The 20,798-nt window shown below is 40.3% G+C and overlaps 1 protein-coding gene across 1 annotated transcript; it reads right to left on the reverse strand.

Annotated features, from left to right (window-relative positions):
• Positions 1-433: 433 nt before the first annotated feature.
• Positions 434-19,506, reverse strand: LOC126304856 (prothoracicotropic hormone-like). The gene is made up of 4 exons (XM_049991950.1): positions 19,477-19,506; positions 11,188-11,421; positions 4,010-4,277; positions 434-641 (listed from the first exon to the last, which is right to left on the reverse strand). Exons 1-3 carry the CDS (start codon positions 19,504-19,506, stop codon positions 4,017-4,019), a joined length of 525 nt encoding a protein of 174 aa, XP_049847907.1. The 3' UTR covers positions 434-641; positions 4,010-4,016.
• Between the last annotated feature and the right edge of the window lie 1,292 nt (positions 19,507-20,798).

Consider the following 20,798-nt stretch of genomic DNA (forward strand, 5'->3'; position numbering starts at 1 on the left):
AGGAGGGAATCCTTCAGAAAATTTTAAAATTAAAGTCTTGTACTTCATTAGACATAAAATATCTTCTAAACCATGGTATAACACGGATGGCGAGAAGAAGAAGAACTTGGCCTACCTAGTAAAACTTTTACTAGAATATTTGCTGCCTTACATTCACTAACTTTTACTCGAATATCCTAGTCACGAAATAAGTTTATTGAGATTTATACATGTCCACAGTGTACTGTTACAGAATACTGCAGTATTTCTTTACATAAAAGTATACATTTGCTTACTAACAAGAGTAATGAGATGATTCTTATTTCTCTTCGTGAATCTCTGTTCGAAAGAAACATTAATTGTTAATTTAGATAGAGTAAAGTGCAGTAATGGTAAACTGTAATTGTACTTTGAAAACCAGCATGAGTATTAATTAAAAAATAACGGTGTGCTTCAGTCTTAGTCAGTCTTTCGTATAAGAGATCTACTTCTAGTCTAGTTCAGGTTTCAAAATTATTTATTTCTTAATTCACATTAATGTATAATACTGAAAGTGTGTTTGCGAGACATCAATTCACGTGCGGAGCGTAAATACACCGACGTCGGCCAGGTACATAGCAGTGAGGTCATCTGTGGCAGAAGTCCAGGTGCGGGGTCCCATACTGCAACAGAACATGGTAGTAAGATAAGAAAAATAAAACTGATATACATATTACATACACATATACATATTATACTCTCTGAAAGGAATTCTGTTTCCTTCTGTAATTTGTCAAGAAAACGGCACTCAGTCAAATTCTGGCATACGCAAGTACGACTGGAACTTTGGCTCCTCAACGTGGCATCATATCAAAACTGTTCCAGAGCGCAACAAGATTTGTCGGCCGTATCATTCCACTTTGCAAATTCACTGTATGTGACTGGGATTCCAGAGAAAGTGTTAGGAGAGGTGAGCTGCCTGGACACGACTAGAATGCGTCCTTTGAACAGTCGAGGAGGATGACTCCCTCAACACACCGTTAGCTGCTGCGGTTAACAACCCAAGCTAAGGACGCACGCAGGCAAGTTGCTTTCTTGTGAAAGCAGGTGTGACTACACAAAAGTCTTCAAATGACCTCGCAGCGTTCTGTTCTTTGCTATAAACAGCCTGTCACTAACAAAGTGGTATGCATCTTTGCCATCATAAACGCCACTATTTTATTGACTTTGGCTATTCGGTCTAGCTGGAACATGTGGGACACGTTAGCGGACAACGGTGAATTGCCGAATAAAACAGCATATGATCCCGTGATAAGACGATCAACAATAAGACGATCAGCACAAGAAACTTAATGTGCTCATTGTTTTAACCTATAAAAGTGATAAGCCAGATTTTTGTTAAACGATAAGGTCGTCATTCACTGCATTCATTGCTCTTAGTTGAACAGTCGGCATTTCGGGTGCTGAGACTACGTGCGATATACAAGGTGAACTACACCGACAAGCTTAGAGCGGTGTTTCTTAGAGGGCGGAATGAGGGTGGGAACCACGTCCGGAAACACAATTAGAGGGTGCTATCGGTTTGTTACACCCCATATATTCTAATGCAATACGATATCCAATTACTGTATGGATGACAGCTTTTCTTTGTTGAATTGCAGGTGGTTAATAAATTGACTTTGTGTGTGTTATTTTATCTCCTGATACTTTTACTTATGGTAAGGGCTGTAAAGAAAACATCTGAAGAATAATAATATATTTTTATGGTGAAAGTGGTGTTGTCACTCAGCGACTTGGCACGTCGTTCTGTTGGTATGGAAATTTAAGAAAGTAAATTCCAGCCTGTCTGGAAAAATGCAGATTCTTATGAGAGATATCGGTGACTCTACGAACCATTGCACACTCAATGTTGAATAGAAGGGACGGTACTGCCTTATTAGAATGGATTAGTAACTGCTTATTTCTTGTTTTCTCTTGCATATTCTCAGTCACTAATAATACTGAAATTCATTTATTGTCATAAAAATACGAGAATACTTGTTCACTGTCGGAAGCAATTTATAGAGAATGTAATGCATATTACGCAGAGGGATTAATAAACAAATAATGACTGAGTTAATTTGCGAAAATCGTATCTTAAACTATTAATTCTAACAACAAATCAATGAGTAATAAAAACGGGGAAGGAACTAAGGAAGACTCTAAATTTATCATTTGTATAAAAAAACTTTGTTACTTGATTAATGATGCAGCTAATGTTACCTATTCGGGATTTACGTACTTTCAACACCTCTGAACTCCTACACGATCTAGATAAAAACTATGGCACAGCGTTTACGAAATATTTATATTGTCCGATTGCCAATACTGAACTCCCAATGGTGCTGCAACCAGTCAACAATTTAGCTCATAGAATCTCCAACTCATACTCGTGATTTGAATCCTATACACAATATCTGGAGTGCCTCCTGGTGGCTTGTTGTCGCTCACAGTGCTCTTTTCCAGATCCTACCATCCCTGAGAGCATAAAAGTAATTAACTTAGCATTAATCCCACGGCACACAGTATGAAACATCGGATATAGCTGTATTTAAATAGATTGTTCCTCGTGGGAATATACTTTGCATTACCCCTATAGGTAGTATAAGAAACCGATAAAGAATTTTTTTACATTTGAATCATGTTCTAAGTCGATCAGAAATACCTTTTCTGTAATTATGGCTTCATGTTTCACTCACGTAGCCACTTGTGTTCTACGTTTTTACTTAGTTTAATTTAATCAGCCCTTCAGTTTTTGAGTTTTGGATATTATCATCTTTTGTCCCTGTTTTATGGGAATCAATGTTCTCTATATACCACATCAGTATAAAGGAAACATAATCATTATGCACAGATTTCTCTCTATTTCGAAAGTTAGTGGTTGTTTGGTACTGGATCAACGAAATACTTTTTTATTTTTAAAAAAAATTGTATTGTATGTGTTTCATTCAAGTGTATACGTCAAAATGCAGTGTCATTATGAAATTCTATGTTCTGAACTGTTTATTGCCAGGGGAAATAAAGTTGTCGAAAAGCCGTTACGTAATTTTAAGCAGTTTACGAATGGATGACAATTCAGAAGTGGTTGGGTTCTTTTGCTGCAACCTAAATGATAGTTGAGCTAAATAATGGTTCTACCTAAACTGTGACCACAGATGAAAATACTGGGAAATTTTTGACGATCGGGGATTAATAGTTTACGAAATAAATGACACCATATGTATTATATAGTAACGAGAGTCATGAGAACGCATTGTGCAAGTGTTAAATACTCATTAAAAGCGAAGATGTAAAAGAATTTATGAATAACGTGTAAACTGACTTAGTTGGTATCTCCGATTTGTAACTGTGAATAAAACGCAGCTCCAACATTTCATGCCAGAAGCAAAACACCACTGAAGCCAGTAGGTGAAATTGCTTTTTCATGGCAGACACATCCGGTTTAATCTGGAAAACATTATATGGCCTGTGTTTTCCGGGATGCAATAGGGATTTAGCTTATTGGTTATTACCTAACAAAGTGTGAAACGATAACACAATACAGGTCGCATTTGTCAACTAGCGGAAGGGGTAGCTTAGGGGAAGACTGCATCCGAAAAGAGAAATGAGAATCATCTTTCTTCTTCCTGCGAAAACTAAGGGATTTGATTGTCATCCTTTTTCAGTGTTCGTGATAGCTGCTGAATGGTTTTTCGAAGACCCCCAGAATGAGACTTCAAGTATGAAATCTCAAATGTTCAAATGTGTGTGAAATCTTATGGGACTTAACTGCTAAGGTGATCAGTCTCTAAACTTACATACTACTTAACCTAAAGTATCCTAAGGACAAACACACACACCCATGCCCGAGGGAGGACTCGAGCCTCCGCCGGGACCAGCCGCACAGTCCATGACTGCAGCGCCCTAGGCCGCTCGGCTAATCCCGCGCGGCAGGCATGAAATCTATTCACTGGAAAGACAACGGGTAAAGTGTGATGCTAGAGGTGTGTGGGTGGGTGTGTGGAGGCCCCACCTGCGGCCTAGGAGGCGAGCACGTCCATGACGCACTGGCAGCCGACGCCGACGCTGACGGCCTTGAAGTTCCAGTGCGAGTCGCGCAGCTCCTTGGGCAGCTTCTCGGCGCTGTACTCGTCCAGCTCGTCGGGCACGATGTGGCTGTCCACGAGCACGAGCACGCTGTGGTTGAGCTGGCGGCAGCGGTACGGCTCCAGGCAGCAGGCCGCGTCGCGCCGGCACCCCACCTGCCGCAGCAGCTGCGGGTAGTGGCCCACGCCCAGCTTCTGCAACACGGCCACGCGCCCGCCTCAGCGGATCACTGCTGACAGTCAGCCGGACAAATGTTCTCGCTGCTCTCGAGAGCTGGCGTCGGGTATTCCAACACCAGATCGAGAACAAGGCTTCCGCGTCGACAAACTGCACAAATCGGCAACTCTGGTTATAGAAATGCCTGTTTGTTTGCAGATATCTCTTATTATGAAAACCTGGACAATGGCTGTACAAAAAAGATCGTTGCATGGAAACACGAGGGCTATTTGGAAGTAAAGTCCGATCGTAGCAAAATGGTAACCTCAGTGAAAATCAAGAATGTTACAACCGGCCGCGGTGGCCGAGCGCTTCTAGGCGCTTCAGTTTTTACGATATATATCAAGATCTTCATTCATTTAGTTCCACAGATTCATTCATACATATTTAATTCATTTCATGATGCTATTTGTTTACATTTTATTTTAGCCCACTCAAAACGGGTTTCAGTGATCGGATGAGATTAGCCCCATCCTGCACACAAACCTTGCATAGATGTGAGGAGAGAGGAAATAACAAAGCAGCCCGTCCCTCATGTAAAGCTGGTGACCTGTGTTATGAGAACTATATTTTCTTCTTCATTTGGAAGGAGTATCAATTAAAAACTTATTTCCGGAGGTAACGGACGCATTATTCTTTCGCGGTAATTGAAATAGTTTTCCCCTTAGTATAAGAACTCAAGGTAAATAATATAAAGTTCTGTTTGTTTACAAAAACTAGCAGAACACTGAATACGTACACTGATCACTCGAAGACTTCCAACTTTTATTGATTCTAAACTGGGGAGAACTCGTCTAAAGAGAAAATGAACTAATATTACATCAGTGACGATGTATTAGCGTATGTCAGTAGACTACATTACTTTTAATGTGAATGGAGGCGCCTACAACACTGCAACGAAGAACCTCATAATTACCAATCAATTAATTTTGTTATTTCGATAAATTCTTGGTTGTGTGTGTACTTTATTAATTTTGTTAGTGCTCGTTACTTAAAAAGCTGTCAAGTATTTATGAAGTATGAAAGGAGTCTGTACATATTTCATTACGATCTTCAAGTAGTTTTGACCACAAATGTAAAGGCACTTGTAAATTTGATAAGCCGGCCGGAGTGGCCGAGCGGCTCTAGACGCTACAGTCTGGAACCGCGCGACAAATTGGTAGATATCGAAATAGACAACAGAGGGATAGAGAAACAATTAAAATCGCTCAAAAGAGGAAAGGCCGCTGGTCCTGATGGGATATCAGTTCGATTTTACTCAGAGTACGCGAAGGAACTTGCCCCCCTTCTTGTAGCGGTGTATCGTAGGTCTCTAGAAGAGCGAAGCGTTCCAAAGGATTGGAAAAGGGCACAGGTCATCCCCGTTTTCAAGAAAGGACGTCGAACAGATTGCAGAACTATAGACCTATATCTCTAACGTCGATCAGTTGCAGAATTTTGGAACAGGTATTATGTTCGAGTATAATGTCTTTTCTGGAGGCTAGAAATCTACTCTGTAGGAATCAGCATGGGTTTCGAAAAATACGGTCATGTGAAACCTAGCTCGCGCTATTCGTCCACGAGACTCAGAGGGCCATAGACACGGGTTCACATGTAGATGCCGTGTTTCTTGACTTCCGCAAGGCGTTTGACACAGTTCCCCACAGTCGTTTAATGAACAAAGTAAGAGCATACGGACTATCAGACCAATTGTGTGATTGGATTGAGGAGTTCCTAGATAACAGAACGCAGCATGTCATTCTCAATGGAGAGAAGTCTTCCGAAGTAAGAGTTATTTCAGGTGTGCCGCAGGGGAGTGTCATAGGACCGTTGCTATTCACAATATACATGAATGACCTGCTGGATGACATCCGAAGTTCACTGAGGCTTTTTGCAGATGATACTGTGGTGTATCGAGAGGTTGCAACAATGGAAAATTTACTGAAAAGCAGGAGGATCTGCAGCGAATTGACGCTTGGTGCACGGAATGGCAATTGAATCTCAATGTAGACAAGTGTTATGTGCTGCGAATACATAGAAAAATAGATCCCTCATCATTTAGCTACAAAATAGCAAGTCAGCAACTGGAAGCAGTTAATTCCATAAATCGTCTGGGAGTACGCATTAGGAGTGATTTAAAATGGAATGATCATATAAAGTTGATCGTCGGTAAAGCAGATTCCAGTCTGAGATTCATTGGAAGAATCCTAAGGAAATGCAATCCGAAAACAAAGGAAGTAGGTTACAGTACGCTTGTTCGCCCACTGCTTGAATACTGCTCAGCAGTGTGGGATCCGCACCAGATAGGGTTGATAGAAGAGATAGAGAAGATCCAACGGAGAGCAGCGCGCTTCGTTACACGATCATTTAGTAATCGCGAAAGCGTTACGGAGATGATAGATAAACTCCAGTGGAAGACTCTGCAGGAGAGACGCTCAGTAGCTCGGTACGGGCTTTTGTTAAAGTTTCGAGAACATACCTTCACCGAAGAATCAAGCAGCATATTGCCCCCTCCTACGTATATCTCGCGAAGAGACCATGAGGATAAAATCAGAGAGATTAGAGCCCACACAGAAGCATACTACAATCCTTCTTTCCACGAAGAATACGAGACTGGAATAGAAGGAAGAACCGATAGAGGTACTCAGGGTACCCTCCGCCACACACCATCAGGTGGCTTTCGGAGTATGGATGTAGATGTAGATGTAGATGTAGACCGCTACGGTCGCAGATTCGAATCCTGCCTCGGGCATGGATGTGTGTGATGTCCTTTGGTTAGTTAGGTTTAAGTAGTTCTAAGTTCTAGGGGACTGATGACCTCAGACGTTAAGTTCCATAGTGTTCAGAGCCACTTGCACCAAGAACGTTATATTTGCAACAATTGGTTGAACCTTACAACTATTTCTGTACAGAGCTGATGCTCCGAATTGGACATTTGTCGTAGAGTTGTACCACCTTATCAATACCCTCGTCATAAAAGGCAGCCGCCTTCGCCTTCCCCCATTTCTATACGCTGTCTGTGTAAAATGTTGTCTTCATACCCAGCGGTTCATGTGAGCAGTGATGAACACGACAGGGAGCCAAGTCCGGGCTGGAGGGAGAAACTGTTGTTTTAAACATCGTTACGTGCTCAGCTTGTGCTCAGAACTGAAAAGAGTGACGTGACGCGATCGACAAGCGTATCAAAGACACTGCCCAACTCATTTGTCCGAACTTTCATCCGATTTTCTCTTGGTTTCCATTTCCCAACCGAACGGACCTTACTTTTCGAATAGTCCTCATATGTTTTCTTGAAATTGTATGATAAAGACTGCCTAGCAAATAAACGAGTGTATTTTTTATGCAAAAAACTGTTACCGGAAATCAAAGTTCAGAAACAGTGTTCCTTTTATCCATTTACATAAGGCTACTTTCTTTAGAGATCCAGCAAAGAACATGAAATACGATATTATGGACACAGGCAGGGAAGATGCGTATCCGAGAAGAGAGAATAATTTTACGAATACAGCCTGTTCCCTGGTTGAAGCTTCAGGTACCGATAGTAGCTAGGCTGTACTCGTGAAAATTTTCCATTTTCATGTATGCGATTCCTTTTGGTTTTCGAGAACAAGGTTGTCAATTTCTTGAAATACTCTAACCTTCCCGTTACTAAATACGAATACGCTTTACTCGTGACCACTGCGCACTGTCCTGGAATATCTTATAATTCTGGTTTTGGAACACGTTTTATCATCGTAATATCACACCAGTTTCTACAGTGTGCTCTAAGTCTAGGCTGTTGGAGTTCTTTTCCTCTGGAGACATTCTGTAAACAATTTTGCAAGGTCGTTTTGTATTACTTTGTCTCCATATTTAGCCGCTTCTGTTGGAACATGATCACCTCCAAGGCCCTTTCTAGACGAATGCGAGATGCCAGATAATGCCTAGAACGACAAGGAATAAACTAATAATATCAGGTTACAGGATTAGTGGTAAATGCTTGAAGTCATCGGTGTGGTTTAAATACTTCAAAGCAACACATGGAGCAATATGAAATAGATCGAACAAGCGAAATTAGGCGTAGAATAATTTTAAGAAATCGTGCAATACATATAACTTGGTGTGGGCCATAAGAAAACACAGTTGACAGGGAAGTTAAAGGAAGTTCTTGAGAAGGAGAACACAGGATTTGCAAGTTAAACAAATATTGGTAACAATAGAATCATTGAGGCATCTAGATTATCAAACAGGACTGTTAAAAGGATCTAAAATTCACTTATTTATGTGTGAAAATCAGGCCGAGAGCCATAAAAATGTTCAAATGTGTGTGAAATCTCATGGGACTTAACTGCTAAGGTCATCAGTCTCTAAGCTTACACACTACTTAACATAAATTATCCTAAGGACAAACACACACACCCATGCCCGAGGGAGGAGTCGAACCTCCGCCGGAACCAGTCCATGACTGCAGCGCCTAACCCGCTCGGCTAATCCCGCACGGCGAGAGCCATAAGTAGGTTGTTCCACACATCGTAATTAATAAGCTGTGTTTTCTCTCTCTAAAGAAGAGACCGGTAAATAGAACAACGAGAACGAAAACTATTCTTTTTTACGGATCCGTGCCAACTTCTGCCAGCGTGGGTGCTCGCTCCAGTAACATCGGTCTGCTTCTGTACCTCTCAGCAGTACGCCTGTCGTATAGACTGCCTGTCGAACGTTTGCGCTTGCTGGGCAGGAGAACTGCCGGCGAATTAGAGAATTGTATACAACAGAATGCAACCGGGTAGCATTGAAATAAAAAAAAAGATGCGAACAGCAATTAGTATATGCTCGAGTGGTGTGAGAAGAAAAGGTTAAGCGTCTTTCACCATAGAAATTTGGTAGTGGGTGTCTAAAGCATACAGTTTAAAAGCAGTCCAATTCTTTTCGAGAAACGTTTACAACCAAAATTCGCCACCTGAAAACACAGGAATTCTGTGAGTGTTGTGAAATATAATTTATATTGGAATAACAACAGCTATTCACTTGGGCTGGAAGAACTTTATTTATTTAACTTATGACCAGTTTCAAGTGTTTCCTGTTTGTCTCCATTTGGTTTTGTTATCAGTGTCAATGTTTCACACGATTGGTACACATTTTCGTTGAAATACACTTCCTATTATCATCCATATTAAATGAAAATCATGAGTCATAGTTAAAAAAACAGTTATGTTCAACACATGTGACTGTCTATTGTCAAGCTGACTCAGCCGATAGAACCAATTATGTTTGATGCGAACATCTTTCTGATATGCATACTCCGAAACGTGGTATTAGTAATTTATTTACTTCTGGAAGAAGAGCGCAGTTGGAGGTAAATACTAATAGACTACATCACATGAAGTTATTTCTTTCAACTACATTGTGTGCAAGATAACTTATATCCGATCATTGGCAAAAAGCGAATCATTCCGGCATCTAGTACGTCAAACAGGACTGTTAAAGGGACCTGAAACTCGCTCATTTTTGTGTGAAACACAGGCCTAAAGCCGTAAATAGACTAAAAACGTACAAATAACGATTTCTCTTAGTTAAAAGAATGTTTTCGAGAGACAGTGGCACAGGGAATATTTCCCGTACTCCATAGCAAATGTGGCTACTGTCTTTGCTCTTTCCGCATGTTAAATGCTAAGGAAATGGAGTTCAAGAAACGATAATCGGCCTTAGCTGTAAATAACTCGCAAATATATACACAACTGAATTGCTTACGAGAGTACTTTATGTCACTGACGTTTGTGTAGCGGTGAGAAAAATCTGCTGCCTTAGTAGCAGTGCTTATATCTGGGTTGGCAGAAGTTACGCAACGACAGGAAGCTGGCTGAAAATTTGATTACATCAACAGCCTTATAATGCCCGTTCGCTAGGAACGCGGACATTTCAATAAAAACTGTGGTTACGTACACTGAAGTTTATTAGAGCCACATTAATAAGGCTTTAAGCAGAGCATTAGCGCAATATTATGGACATCAGGACGTTTCTGGTGACAGAATGCAAAAACATCTCACAGCTGTTCCAGGAATATAAACGTGGTTTTAGGGTTTCAGGCAGAAACGAGTTAGAATACCGTTACCAGTTATCAAGAGCACATACCACTCCGGTTTCATCTATTCACTAGGTCAATATGAGAAGTGAATACCATCACGTCTTTGCCAAAACTGAATTTTACCACGTCTCCCTTGGAAGTGTGCATCAAAAGTCTGTATCGGAAATGAGACAGAATTATGGACGGATAGTACATTCCGCTACGAAAATACTTCTTAAGAAGTGCCAGCCATTCACAGGTTGGCTATTCCCCTCCACCCCAGCCCCCTGCTCGGCCTACTTCTGACATTAGTTTTTAATATTTATTATATGATATTGTTGCTCCCTTGTGTCAGTCTGTCTTGTCTCGATCTTAAGCAACTTTTTCTCTCCTATAAGCTTTAGTATTAATTGCTGAAGTATTTTTCTAATTATCTCTGTTTCCTGAACTGATGAGACACTGTTTGACGCGGCGGTCCCGTTGCTTCATTGGCCTTCTGGGTGGTCGTTTCTGAGAATCTGCGGTCTCTCTGATCTGCAAAACGATATCGCAAGCCTATCGCACAGGATCTAAGTTCCTGGGCAGGAGGACTGTGTCGCTACAACGCGTAGAAATGTTCGCGCACTGTAAGTTACGTTTATACTGTGGTACTGCTGTCCCTGTAGGTCATTGGCTTACTTTTCTCAAACCTAGCCATGAGACTAAGATGTATGCGTTCGGTAAACTGTTCTCCTGGGTGTTAATATTTGATCGGAACCGCTAGTTCTATTTCTAACAGCTGCTCAGCTGACCAAGCTATTCGCTTTATAGTCCTCCCAGCAAGGAAAAGTCATTGTCAGTACGTGAGAGAACAGGGAAAGTGTGCAGACCTGGAAGGAGTGCTCCTGGCGGCAGTGGCAGGGCATGGCGACCTCGAGGACCCTGGGGTGCCCGCCGCGGCCGCGGCCGCTCCTGTGGAAGGCGCAGTCCTCGGGGTCGGTGCACGCCCCCACCGGCCCCGCCGCCCCCGCCAGCGCCGCCGCCGCCGCCTCCGCTTCCGCCTCCGTCCACAGCGGCCGCAGGCGATCTTCCAGGCTCGTAGCACTGGCCATGGCGCACGACACCTGCTGTCACGAATTCACACGTCAATGCCGCTTTTCCTCACTTCACCAGAAGCACCAGAAGACAGAGACATAGCTTAAAATAAGAACACTCTTTCAAAGAATTAAAAGAACAAATTCACCGGAAGTAAAGAGTCTGAACTTTTCGTATTACTCTAAGAACGATACTAGGTAATGAACCGTGGGAATTCAGACCCGCCTATCATTCCGACAACTGTGATTTTAAACGCGCTTACACGTTCAGCAGATTTGTGTCATTATAGGAGAGCACTTTTATTCTGTAAAATACAGATACGTTTTAAGTAATGATTATGTGGCAAAATTAGGACTAAAAACTTTCTATGTATATTGTGTCACTGTGTTTTGTGACGTTCAAAATTGTCACTTGTGAGCGTAATTCTTGAAATCCATTTATCGTTTTTTTAGTGTATTTCCTTAGCAGATTAGCGTGAAATTGAGGACAGATACTATGAAAATAACTGGAAATCTTCGGATAAACATACTACTGAAAGAAACACTCAGACAAGTTAAAATACACTAAGGTGTTGAAATTCTGCTAAAATTGACTAGAAGTCCACTTTGTCTAATGTCCCACGTTATTTAAGTGGCTTAAGGCGTTTTCCACGGTGAAATAAGGAGCACTACTGACCCATACACCAGCGAAAGTCAGACATCATTAAGGCAATTGGCATTGATAATTTTCGTTCGGAGATCTTCAGGTGTCCATATGGTAAAGCGAAACCGTCTAGATTGTTGAATATCTGGATATTGATATGATCGCGGAGAATACTCCCCTGTCTACTGTTTCCGTTTCGGCAACATCTACATCTCGTCAAAAATGGTAGGAGTGTTCCAGGACGTACTGCTATTCATGTGTGTATCGAGTGAACAATCATTTCGCATAGTAGTAAGGCCGTCACAATAGGCTTCCTTAGTTAAAGGACGACTTAGCCTCCATGACGAACAAGCGGAATGCAGGTAACAGCATAACACTAAAGTGTGTTGTCGAAATGGTGTTTTAAGTATGGCAAGGAATTGTAATTAGATAAGCGACCACATATCTGGTCAGAGTATAAAGTATGCAACAAGAATTGGTGATTAAAATACTGGAAGAAAATCCTGGTCAGAGTTATTATAAGTTACTAGTTGTTGAAGAATAGCCTGTTGCCACTAATTACAGCCACACAATGCATTACGTCGCACCATCTGCAACTCGCCTCAAAGTAAGATCGAGCCATTTATTGGATTAGTTCTGTACCCTGCTAGCTAGCGTTGTAGCTGCAGTATTCAGAAAATAACAGTTTTTCTGGTGAACTATAATTGGCTTTAGTGGAACTGATTCTCCCTCTTACCTAACCATTAGCAAGTAGTTCCTGCCCTTTCACCATTACTGCTGAGTAAATCATAAGTAAAGGAGACAGCATTACTTCAACTGAGAGAAATTTTATTGCATTTGCTATTTAATTTAAAACCAATCAGTTTATAATAATAATTAACTAAAGGTCAGTGTGTATTGTGATGCTCATACTGAAATCTGTCAACAACTAAATAAAAAATGTGCAAAATAAACGCAAGTTCAAATTGCTACTAACTTAAAGTGAATATTCAGTGTGGACAAAACTGATTGCTGTGATGTCGTTGTGTGTTTGCAAATATTTCATATGTTTTTGACTTTTGCAATCGGATTCCCAGCAGTGTTCGTTGTTAGTTAATAAAAATATTACGAGCTCTTCTGAAGTACTGGTTATTATAAAACAGTAATCAATCGTGGGTTCTCGCTCAACGAAACCTGACGACAGTATTACAGTGTGCGATGTTGCTCAGTACATCTCGCGTTAGTACTGCTAGTACATAAACATACTGTGTTTTATTAATTTAAAAAATTTCAATGCACTATTAATTAACTTAAGCCCATTGCATCATTCGCGGATTTTCCATTCAAGCTAAGCATGCATCTTTTTCCATTGCTGCCTACCTACGCACTTATGATTAGTTTCGGTTTAATAATTAACAATTATTAACTTCAGCGGAGTTTTCAGCTGGCGACCGTAATTTAATATTCCCTAATCAAATTCAATACAACTGCAGTTCCATATTCAAAATTATAGATAAATATAGTGTATTATGTAATACTTTTCGAAATTTCTTTCCGTTTGTTGTTGTACATGGTAGTCAGCTGTGCTATAGTGATCGGGTTATAATCTTGCTTTCAGTCCTTCGGTTAGCATTATTCTTCGGAATCGATACATTTTCTATAAAATATGGAACATCAGGTAACACGAGTCATTAAATTAGTAATATATGGTACTAAAGAGTGAAGGTAGGTTATAAGCTGAACCAAGATGGCGCTGTCGTATGTGTAAGTATTCAGTAAGCAGAAATAAGAGTTTTATGGAGAGGGTACACAAGTAAGCGATTATTTTCGATACATATGGTAACACACAGGAAGTGGAAAGGTGTTTTTAAAACAAAACATACGCTACTGATGATCCGAGCTCTGGTAGTCCGATCATGGCCGATTTTAGTGACAATGTGGGGCGCTCTGACGCCTCGATTTGTGTTAGCTGAAATATTTTATGGATGCTGTGACAGGCAATAGATGCGAACCGGAAAGTTAGGACAGCTGCTCTGAAGAATCGTACGTTCTGTGTACGGTGCCTACTTGTCTTGGCCAGCAGCGATGCATAAAGCTTGAAGTAGCCGTTTTTTATATACATTGTCACTGGAAACGAAAAATTGGTACATGATTGTATAGTGTAAGCCAAACAATAGTCTTCAGATTGGCAGCAGATGTTTCCACCAGTCACTAAAAAATTCACTTACTACTGTCAGCCACAAAGGTAAGTTAACTTCCTTCTGAGACAGAGTGAGACGATTGTGAGATGCTCACAGGAGTGGTGTCAAACAGTGGATAGTACCCGACGGAAAGTAAGATATGGAATGGCTCTGAGCGCTACGGGACTTAACATCTGAGGTCATCAGTCCCCTAGAATTTAGAAGTACATAAACCTAACTAACCTAAGGACATCACACACATCCATGCCCGAGGCGGATTCGAACCTGCGACCGTAGCGGTCTCGCGGTTCTAGACTGAAGCACCTAGAACCGCACGGCCACACCGGCCGGCAAGTAAGGTATGGAGAAGTAGCTACAGCTATCAACACAAGGGCGTCTGAGAGAAATCCTCAGTGATGAATGAAAAGAACGTGCTGAATTTTATTTTACTGTAAGACCAACACAATTAAATGATGATGCTTTGTGGCAATATTATTGCCGGCCTCACTGGCAAAGCGGTTCTAGGCGCTTCGGTCCGGAGTCGCGCTGCTGCTACGATCGCAGGTTCGAATCCTGCCTCGGGCATGGATGTGTGTGATGTCCTTAAGTTAGTTAGGTTTAAGTAGTTCTAAGTCTAGGGGACTGGTGACCTCAGATGTTAAATCCGATAGTTCTCAGAGCCATTTGAACCATTTCTCCCAAGATTATTTGCCAGTCGATCATTCGATTTAGGGAAGTAGCGAGCTGAGAAAACACCTTCTGTGAAATCCTCACGAGTGCATTTCGATGAATCTTTAATAAGGCTGGAAATTTATGTATAGTCGTCGAATAGAAAGCTGTAGTTAACTAGAGGTAAGCTGATGAATGTTGTACGCCAGCGTTGAGCAAACCCATGAGGTTTATTAATTAACAACTTTGTCGTTGGCTGCATGATAAAATCGAAACTGAACAGGCGTAGCGTCTGTGTGAGGTATTTACGAATACATAAAAAACCAACCTTTTCCACAGTACTGAATACACCAGTAGTGTAAAACGACATAGTTTTCATATGCGCTACTACTTTCTGAGCTGCCAAGATCTGGAGAGTAAATTTCTGAAACCAAACATCTTCCCCAGAGTAATGTATTGAAGTGAAGCGTTGACTGTGAGATAGAAGGAAAAGAAACTTTTAACCATACGAAGCGTGAAGTGAAAGGATGCAGAGAAGGTGAGGTGTTTGTTTGATGCTTTGGATCTGGCAGAGAAAAATGATACATGATTCGCATATTTTTTCCTGCGTGTTTGCAAATTGTGCAGACGTGTTCCAGTGTATGGTTAACAGAAAATACGGTTTCTTTTAAATGTAACAAAACAGATCCCATTTAGTTTCAGTAGCTGTATTGGTAAACGTCTAATACGGTTCATTGCATCCAATCCCGTTGCAGGTTCCCCGTCAGGCGGCTTCCAGAGCCAACAAAAAATAGATTTTCAATAATTCACACAATAATTGACAGAATTTAAAAATTTAAAATCCTGTGATACTCATCTTATTAAAAGGCATAATCCTACATTTAACTTTTAACACGGTAAGACAAATATTGCAGTTAAAAATCGTGTATATATCTTGACGCAGCGTAATCACCGCACGCACATCCTCAGACTACATTTATCCAGTATTTGAAAATGAAATCACTTAGTAAGTTGCGACAAGTTTTACTGATAACTTCAAACCTTTAAGACACATTTCTCGCTGGCAGCTCCCACAAAATGATGAAAGCAAAAAAAATTCTCGCTAACTATAATTTCACCGTTCATGCACTAAAACTGCCGTATTATTTATTTATTTACTTAACCTGGCAAGATTAGGGCCATCAGGCCCTCTCTTACATCTAACCAGGCATTCTACTTATTTTACATTCATATGTTTTAGTTGGCATGTTAAACCAATCTAGTACAAAAAGTGAAATAAACAATTAGAAAGGTACACCTGGAAAAATACATTATTGAAGAGAAAGATTTTATTTAGGAGTGCTGGCAGCAGGGAGTATGAGGGAGACTCATGGTGAAGGGAGGAGAAGAATAGAGAGACATGATGAAACATAATTAAGGAAATATAAAGGAAAAGAAGATTGCGTGGCTAATAGAGATAGATGAAGAGGAAGGCATCTCAGGAGCAAGATAGGAGACGCTAGCTTTGCTATATGACAGATGAGAAGATTGACCTTGTACATTAATTTTGTGGAGAACTTTATGAGGATGATAGTAGGAAATGCTTCAACTTCTTCTTAAAAGCAGCAGGAGATTGAATTTTCCTCAAGGTAAGGGGCAGTTGGTTCCAGAGGCGGACAGCGGCAACTGAGAAGGAGTTTGCAAAAGTTTTTGTTTTGTGAGTGGGCACAGTTAGGATAGCAAATAAGAGTGACCTCGTGTTTCGATTATGATGGCATGACAGGTTTTTAATCTCTGAAGCAAGGTACTGGGGTGCTTGCGCGACGAGGAGTCGGTGAAGTAGACATAGAGTGTGGTAGACACGCAATTTGTCCGGCCGCAGCCACCCTAGCTAGGAGTATGAAGCACTAACATGATCATATGTTGCAGGTGTAACGCACACAAGCATTCATGGTTAGCTCTAGCCGTCTTTTGTTTTCACTACTCATACCTTGTTGAATCACATCACAATAGTGGAGGTTCGGTAGAACGAGTGCTTGCACGAGCTGGCGTTTAGAGTCCTGTGGAAATATGTTCCGAAACTTTTTGGGAGCATAGAGACAAGCAGACGTCTTTCGGCACTCTGCGATTGTATTCTCCGCCCAGGTGAGATGCTCATCCAAAGTTACACCCAAGTTCTTCACTGTTTTCTGATATGGTATTGGAGTACCGTCGAGCAGAATAGGAGGTAACCGTTCGCGGATATCTGAACTTATTAATTTCTGATGGGCTATTAAGATTACTTGCGTCGTTTTTGCATATAGTTTAAGCCCCAGGTTTTTCGACCATGTCACTACTGAAGACAGATCATCATTCATCAGAGCGATTGCAGTGTTTACATATTCAGGACTGACGCTAAGGTAGATCATAGAAATGATATTTACAGGAGGACAGAACAGACGAAATATCGTTGACATATAAAGAAAACAAAAGTGTTCCTAAGACTGATCCTTGTGGCACTCCCGAAGAAACATGTTTCCAGGAAGATTTTTCATTTACGCAGACAACACATTGCTGTCTGTCTTTTAAGTAGCTTTCAAACCATGTCATTGCACTATCAGAGAAATTAAGCTGTTGCATTTTTCTGAGCAATATGTCAAAGTTAACAGTGTCAAAAGCTTTGCTGAAGTCCAGTAGCGTCAATATTGTTGCCTTTCGATTGTCGATGGCATATTTCAGGTCATCAGTTACTTTAATTAGAGCATTAGGCATGACATTATAATTTATTACTTCTTTAATGCTAACTCTATTCTCAACATATTTAGCAGACAGTACACTCAATGTGCCGACAAAAATGTATCATTGCGCGACCGATAGTTCAGGAGTACGATGTCATAAACTACGAGATACGTGAAAAACTGCCTTTTGTTCGAAACGGAGAGCAAGTTACCCAGACTATACTCATTTTGTGTTTGTTAATAGAACATTTAGTAACTTTCGATAAACTTTAAACATAATTTCAAAACATTACTAAACTTCTTCTCACTTACACGCTTAAACGACAAATAATTGATACTTTGACTCATTTGCACGGGAAGCTGTTTTATAGATGACAGTTCAAAGAATCGGAAGTTTACGGGTCTTCTAAAAGCGATGTTATCAATTCTTTTTCAAGTAATCAATGAAGTAAAATATTAAAAAGTTCAAGGATTCAAGATGAATGGAAAATGTTTACATTCACTGTTGTATCTACATCTATGTTGCGAAAGTAGCCTTATGGTGTATGGCGGAGGGTACTTTCACACACCATTGTCACTTACCCCCTAATCGCCAGTGATGCACTGGAAGAATTACTGTTGGTACGCACAGCGAGCTGGATTTTCTTAAATTTTGAATTCATGACCTTTTCGCAATACATATGTAGGAGAAATCAATATATTGGTTGACTCTACACAAGTTTTTATACAGACACTGAGTGTTGTTGTCTTCACTATGAGAATTACTTTTACTGTTATTTTATCCATCCTAGACCTTATTTAACTCCATGACTGTAACCGTGGTTCAATTAATGATTTTTAATTGATATATCAACCAACCAAAAGTGAGTTAGTTAGTTTCACGTTGCGTGGAGCATTTTGTGCGATACGTAGTAATGAAGTAGAATGAGTCATTTTACATTCACATAGCAAATTAATTAATAAATATGGCTACATACTGAACATTTTAAAGCAGTTTTTCTTTTAAGACGCCTTATTTTATTGGCTACACGTGTTACTGTTTACTGTTAATTCCAAATCAGTTATAAGCGATAAAATATAATATAAGATTAGTGAAGTTTTTATACTGTCGTTGACACTAAAAGCGAAACGAAATTTGCTTTGCTGTCTTCAGTGAATTACATCTTATGGTATCATATACTGGAGTAATTGTGATATCTCAAACAGTATTTTTAACTGAGAAAAGGATAATAAGTGCTATCGATAGTGATAGTTCTAGAACATCGTCTACGCCGCTGTTCAAGCGTCGCCATGTTCTATGGCAGTAGCGTACAGTATACTTCCTAACAGGGTTCACCTCGAGATTGTATGGCAGTGCAAATAGGGATTAGTAGTTTCCACTGAGGATTCTTTAATAGTAACTACCGTATTCATTCGGTGAATTTCAGGAGACCACCAGAAAATCATTTAAAAAAGAGAAATACTTTTTAAACTTTAAATTTGAGTTTCCTTCATGTCACAACATGAATCTTATGTTCGGTAGTTCCTCGCATTAATTCAGAGACTTTAGTGGTGATATATATATATATATATATATATATATATATATATATATATATATATATATATATATATATCCAGAATGAAGAAGAGCAGTGAGGACAGGTCATGACGGATCATGAGTCGAGCATGGGTAACTCAGTTGGTAGAGCACTCGCCCGCGAAAGGCAAACTAAAATGGTCGAAAGAAAACAGCAGGTTTTAAAACAAAAGTTTAAGAAACTGTATATATTTGAAAACTACATGAACAGGTAAATGAAGAAGTAAATAGAACAGAGAATGATATAAGCCTCTAGTAAACTATTTCTAGTAGAACTGTTGCAGAAATGTCGGGAACAGACACACGTAGGAATATGACTGCACCAGAGATCGTACTCACCAAAACTAAGAACGTCCAGAAGATAGCCATGTCCGACGTGTGGTCGATGGGTGAGGAATGGTGACCACAGGTGAGCGTCCGTCTTTATACCTGCTGGAGGTTGCCGTGGGGACGCATGCGCGCCCTCGCCTCCACGTCGGACGGACGCCGGTGAAAAGGGAGCGTCTGCGTGGGTGGTAACACCCTCTGCTTCACATACACAGGTCTCTGACAGCTTCCGCTACAAACAGGGTAGCGGTTGAGACAATAGGAACGTCGCTGCAAAACTGTTCCCTGTCGTCCGCAAAAGAAAGAAGCTGTGATCCACCCAGTAGAAAATCAATTTCACTCGCAAGTAAAAGAATGTTGGGGATGGTTCAGGGTCATGTTACCCTAATTCAGAAGTCAGGCATTACACTATGACGTAACAAGGGATTAATGTAGATCAAAACATATCAAACCAAGTAACAACTACACTCTCCCTTACATAAATCAGTTTCCACATCCCTCAAATGTAAATCAGTTTACAAATTACGAAACATAGACAACATTCGATTGAAAATTCTACGTTGAAGGAGATGTAGCTCGAAGGTCGCTCTGGACCATTTGAAGTTAGTACATGTGTTCCATAAAGCGACGTCTGCCACCTTCAATCTAATTTTATCTTACCATAAAAGAAATTCGATAATAATTGAAGACATTCTAGGAACCTGATATTGTCCAATGCGTCAAACTAGCAATCAAATACAAGCAATGCCAAGTAATGTTCGCCGAGGACATAGCTACCTATTAGTAAAAAGTTAAGTTCGTTAAAACTTCATTTAAACGTTTTCAGAAAAATGTTTCAAAATGAACAAAATTTAGACTGAAAAATCTATAAAGTTCAAATCATGCAAACTAAAGCGAATATTCATAGGCCACCAAAACCCATAATGACATAACCCTCTAACTTTACCTATAACTTTTAAAAAAATCAGTGCCAACAAAAATTGGATGCAATACCGTAGAAGTGAAATCACAAGCACGGTGTGTAGCGCAATTCATTACTAAAGATAGGATACTAGAAGGAAATGATAGTGAAGACAGAAAAACATTTGAAAAATTCTGAGTCCCAAAACTCTCAGATACAAACTGGAAAATGCACGCTCCAACTTCTGTGTCATCTTTTGCGAGCATGAAAAGGATGATAGAACGAAGGTTATCTATAGAGAAGTTTCCACAATTTAATATCGACAGATATGTGAAACTCGTTATATCTTGGAAGATTGACTTTATTAGATTAAGTTATTCAAATGACAGAAAATGTCAAAACCGAATTAAACTACTTCACGACTTTCTAAAAA

Source organism: Schistocerca gregaria, chromosome 1, assembly GCF_023897955.1.
Source record: "Schistocerca gregaria isolate iqSchGreg1 chromosome 1, iqSchGreg1.2, whole genome shotgun sequence".
NCBI classification, from domain to species: domain Eukaryota; kingdom Metazoa; phylum Arthropoda; class Insecta; order Orthoptera; family Acrididae; genus Schistocerca; species Schistocerca gregaria.

Bases quoted from the DNA above. Each gene is read 5' to 3' on its own strand.
- LOC126304856 (XM_049991950.1), bottom strand. From the start codon at position 19,506: ATGGCTATCTTCTGGACGTTCTTAGTTTTG. The intron at 11,422-19,476 runs GTGAGTACGATC...TCGTGACAGCAG, and splicing joins TCTGGACGTTCTTAGTTTTG to GTGTCGTGCGCCATGGCCAG. The intron at 4,278-11,187 runs GTCTGCACACTT...GCCGTGTTGCAG, and splicing joins GCCAGGAGCACTCCTTCCAG to AAGCTGGGCGTGGGCCACTA.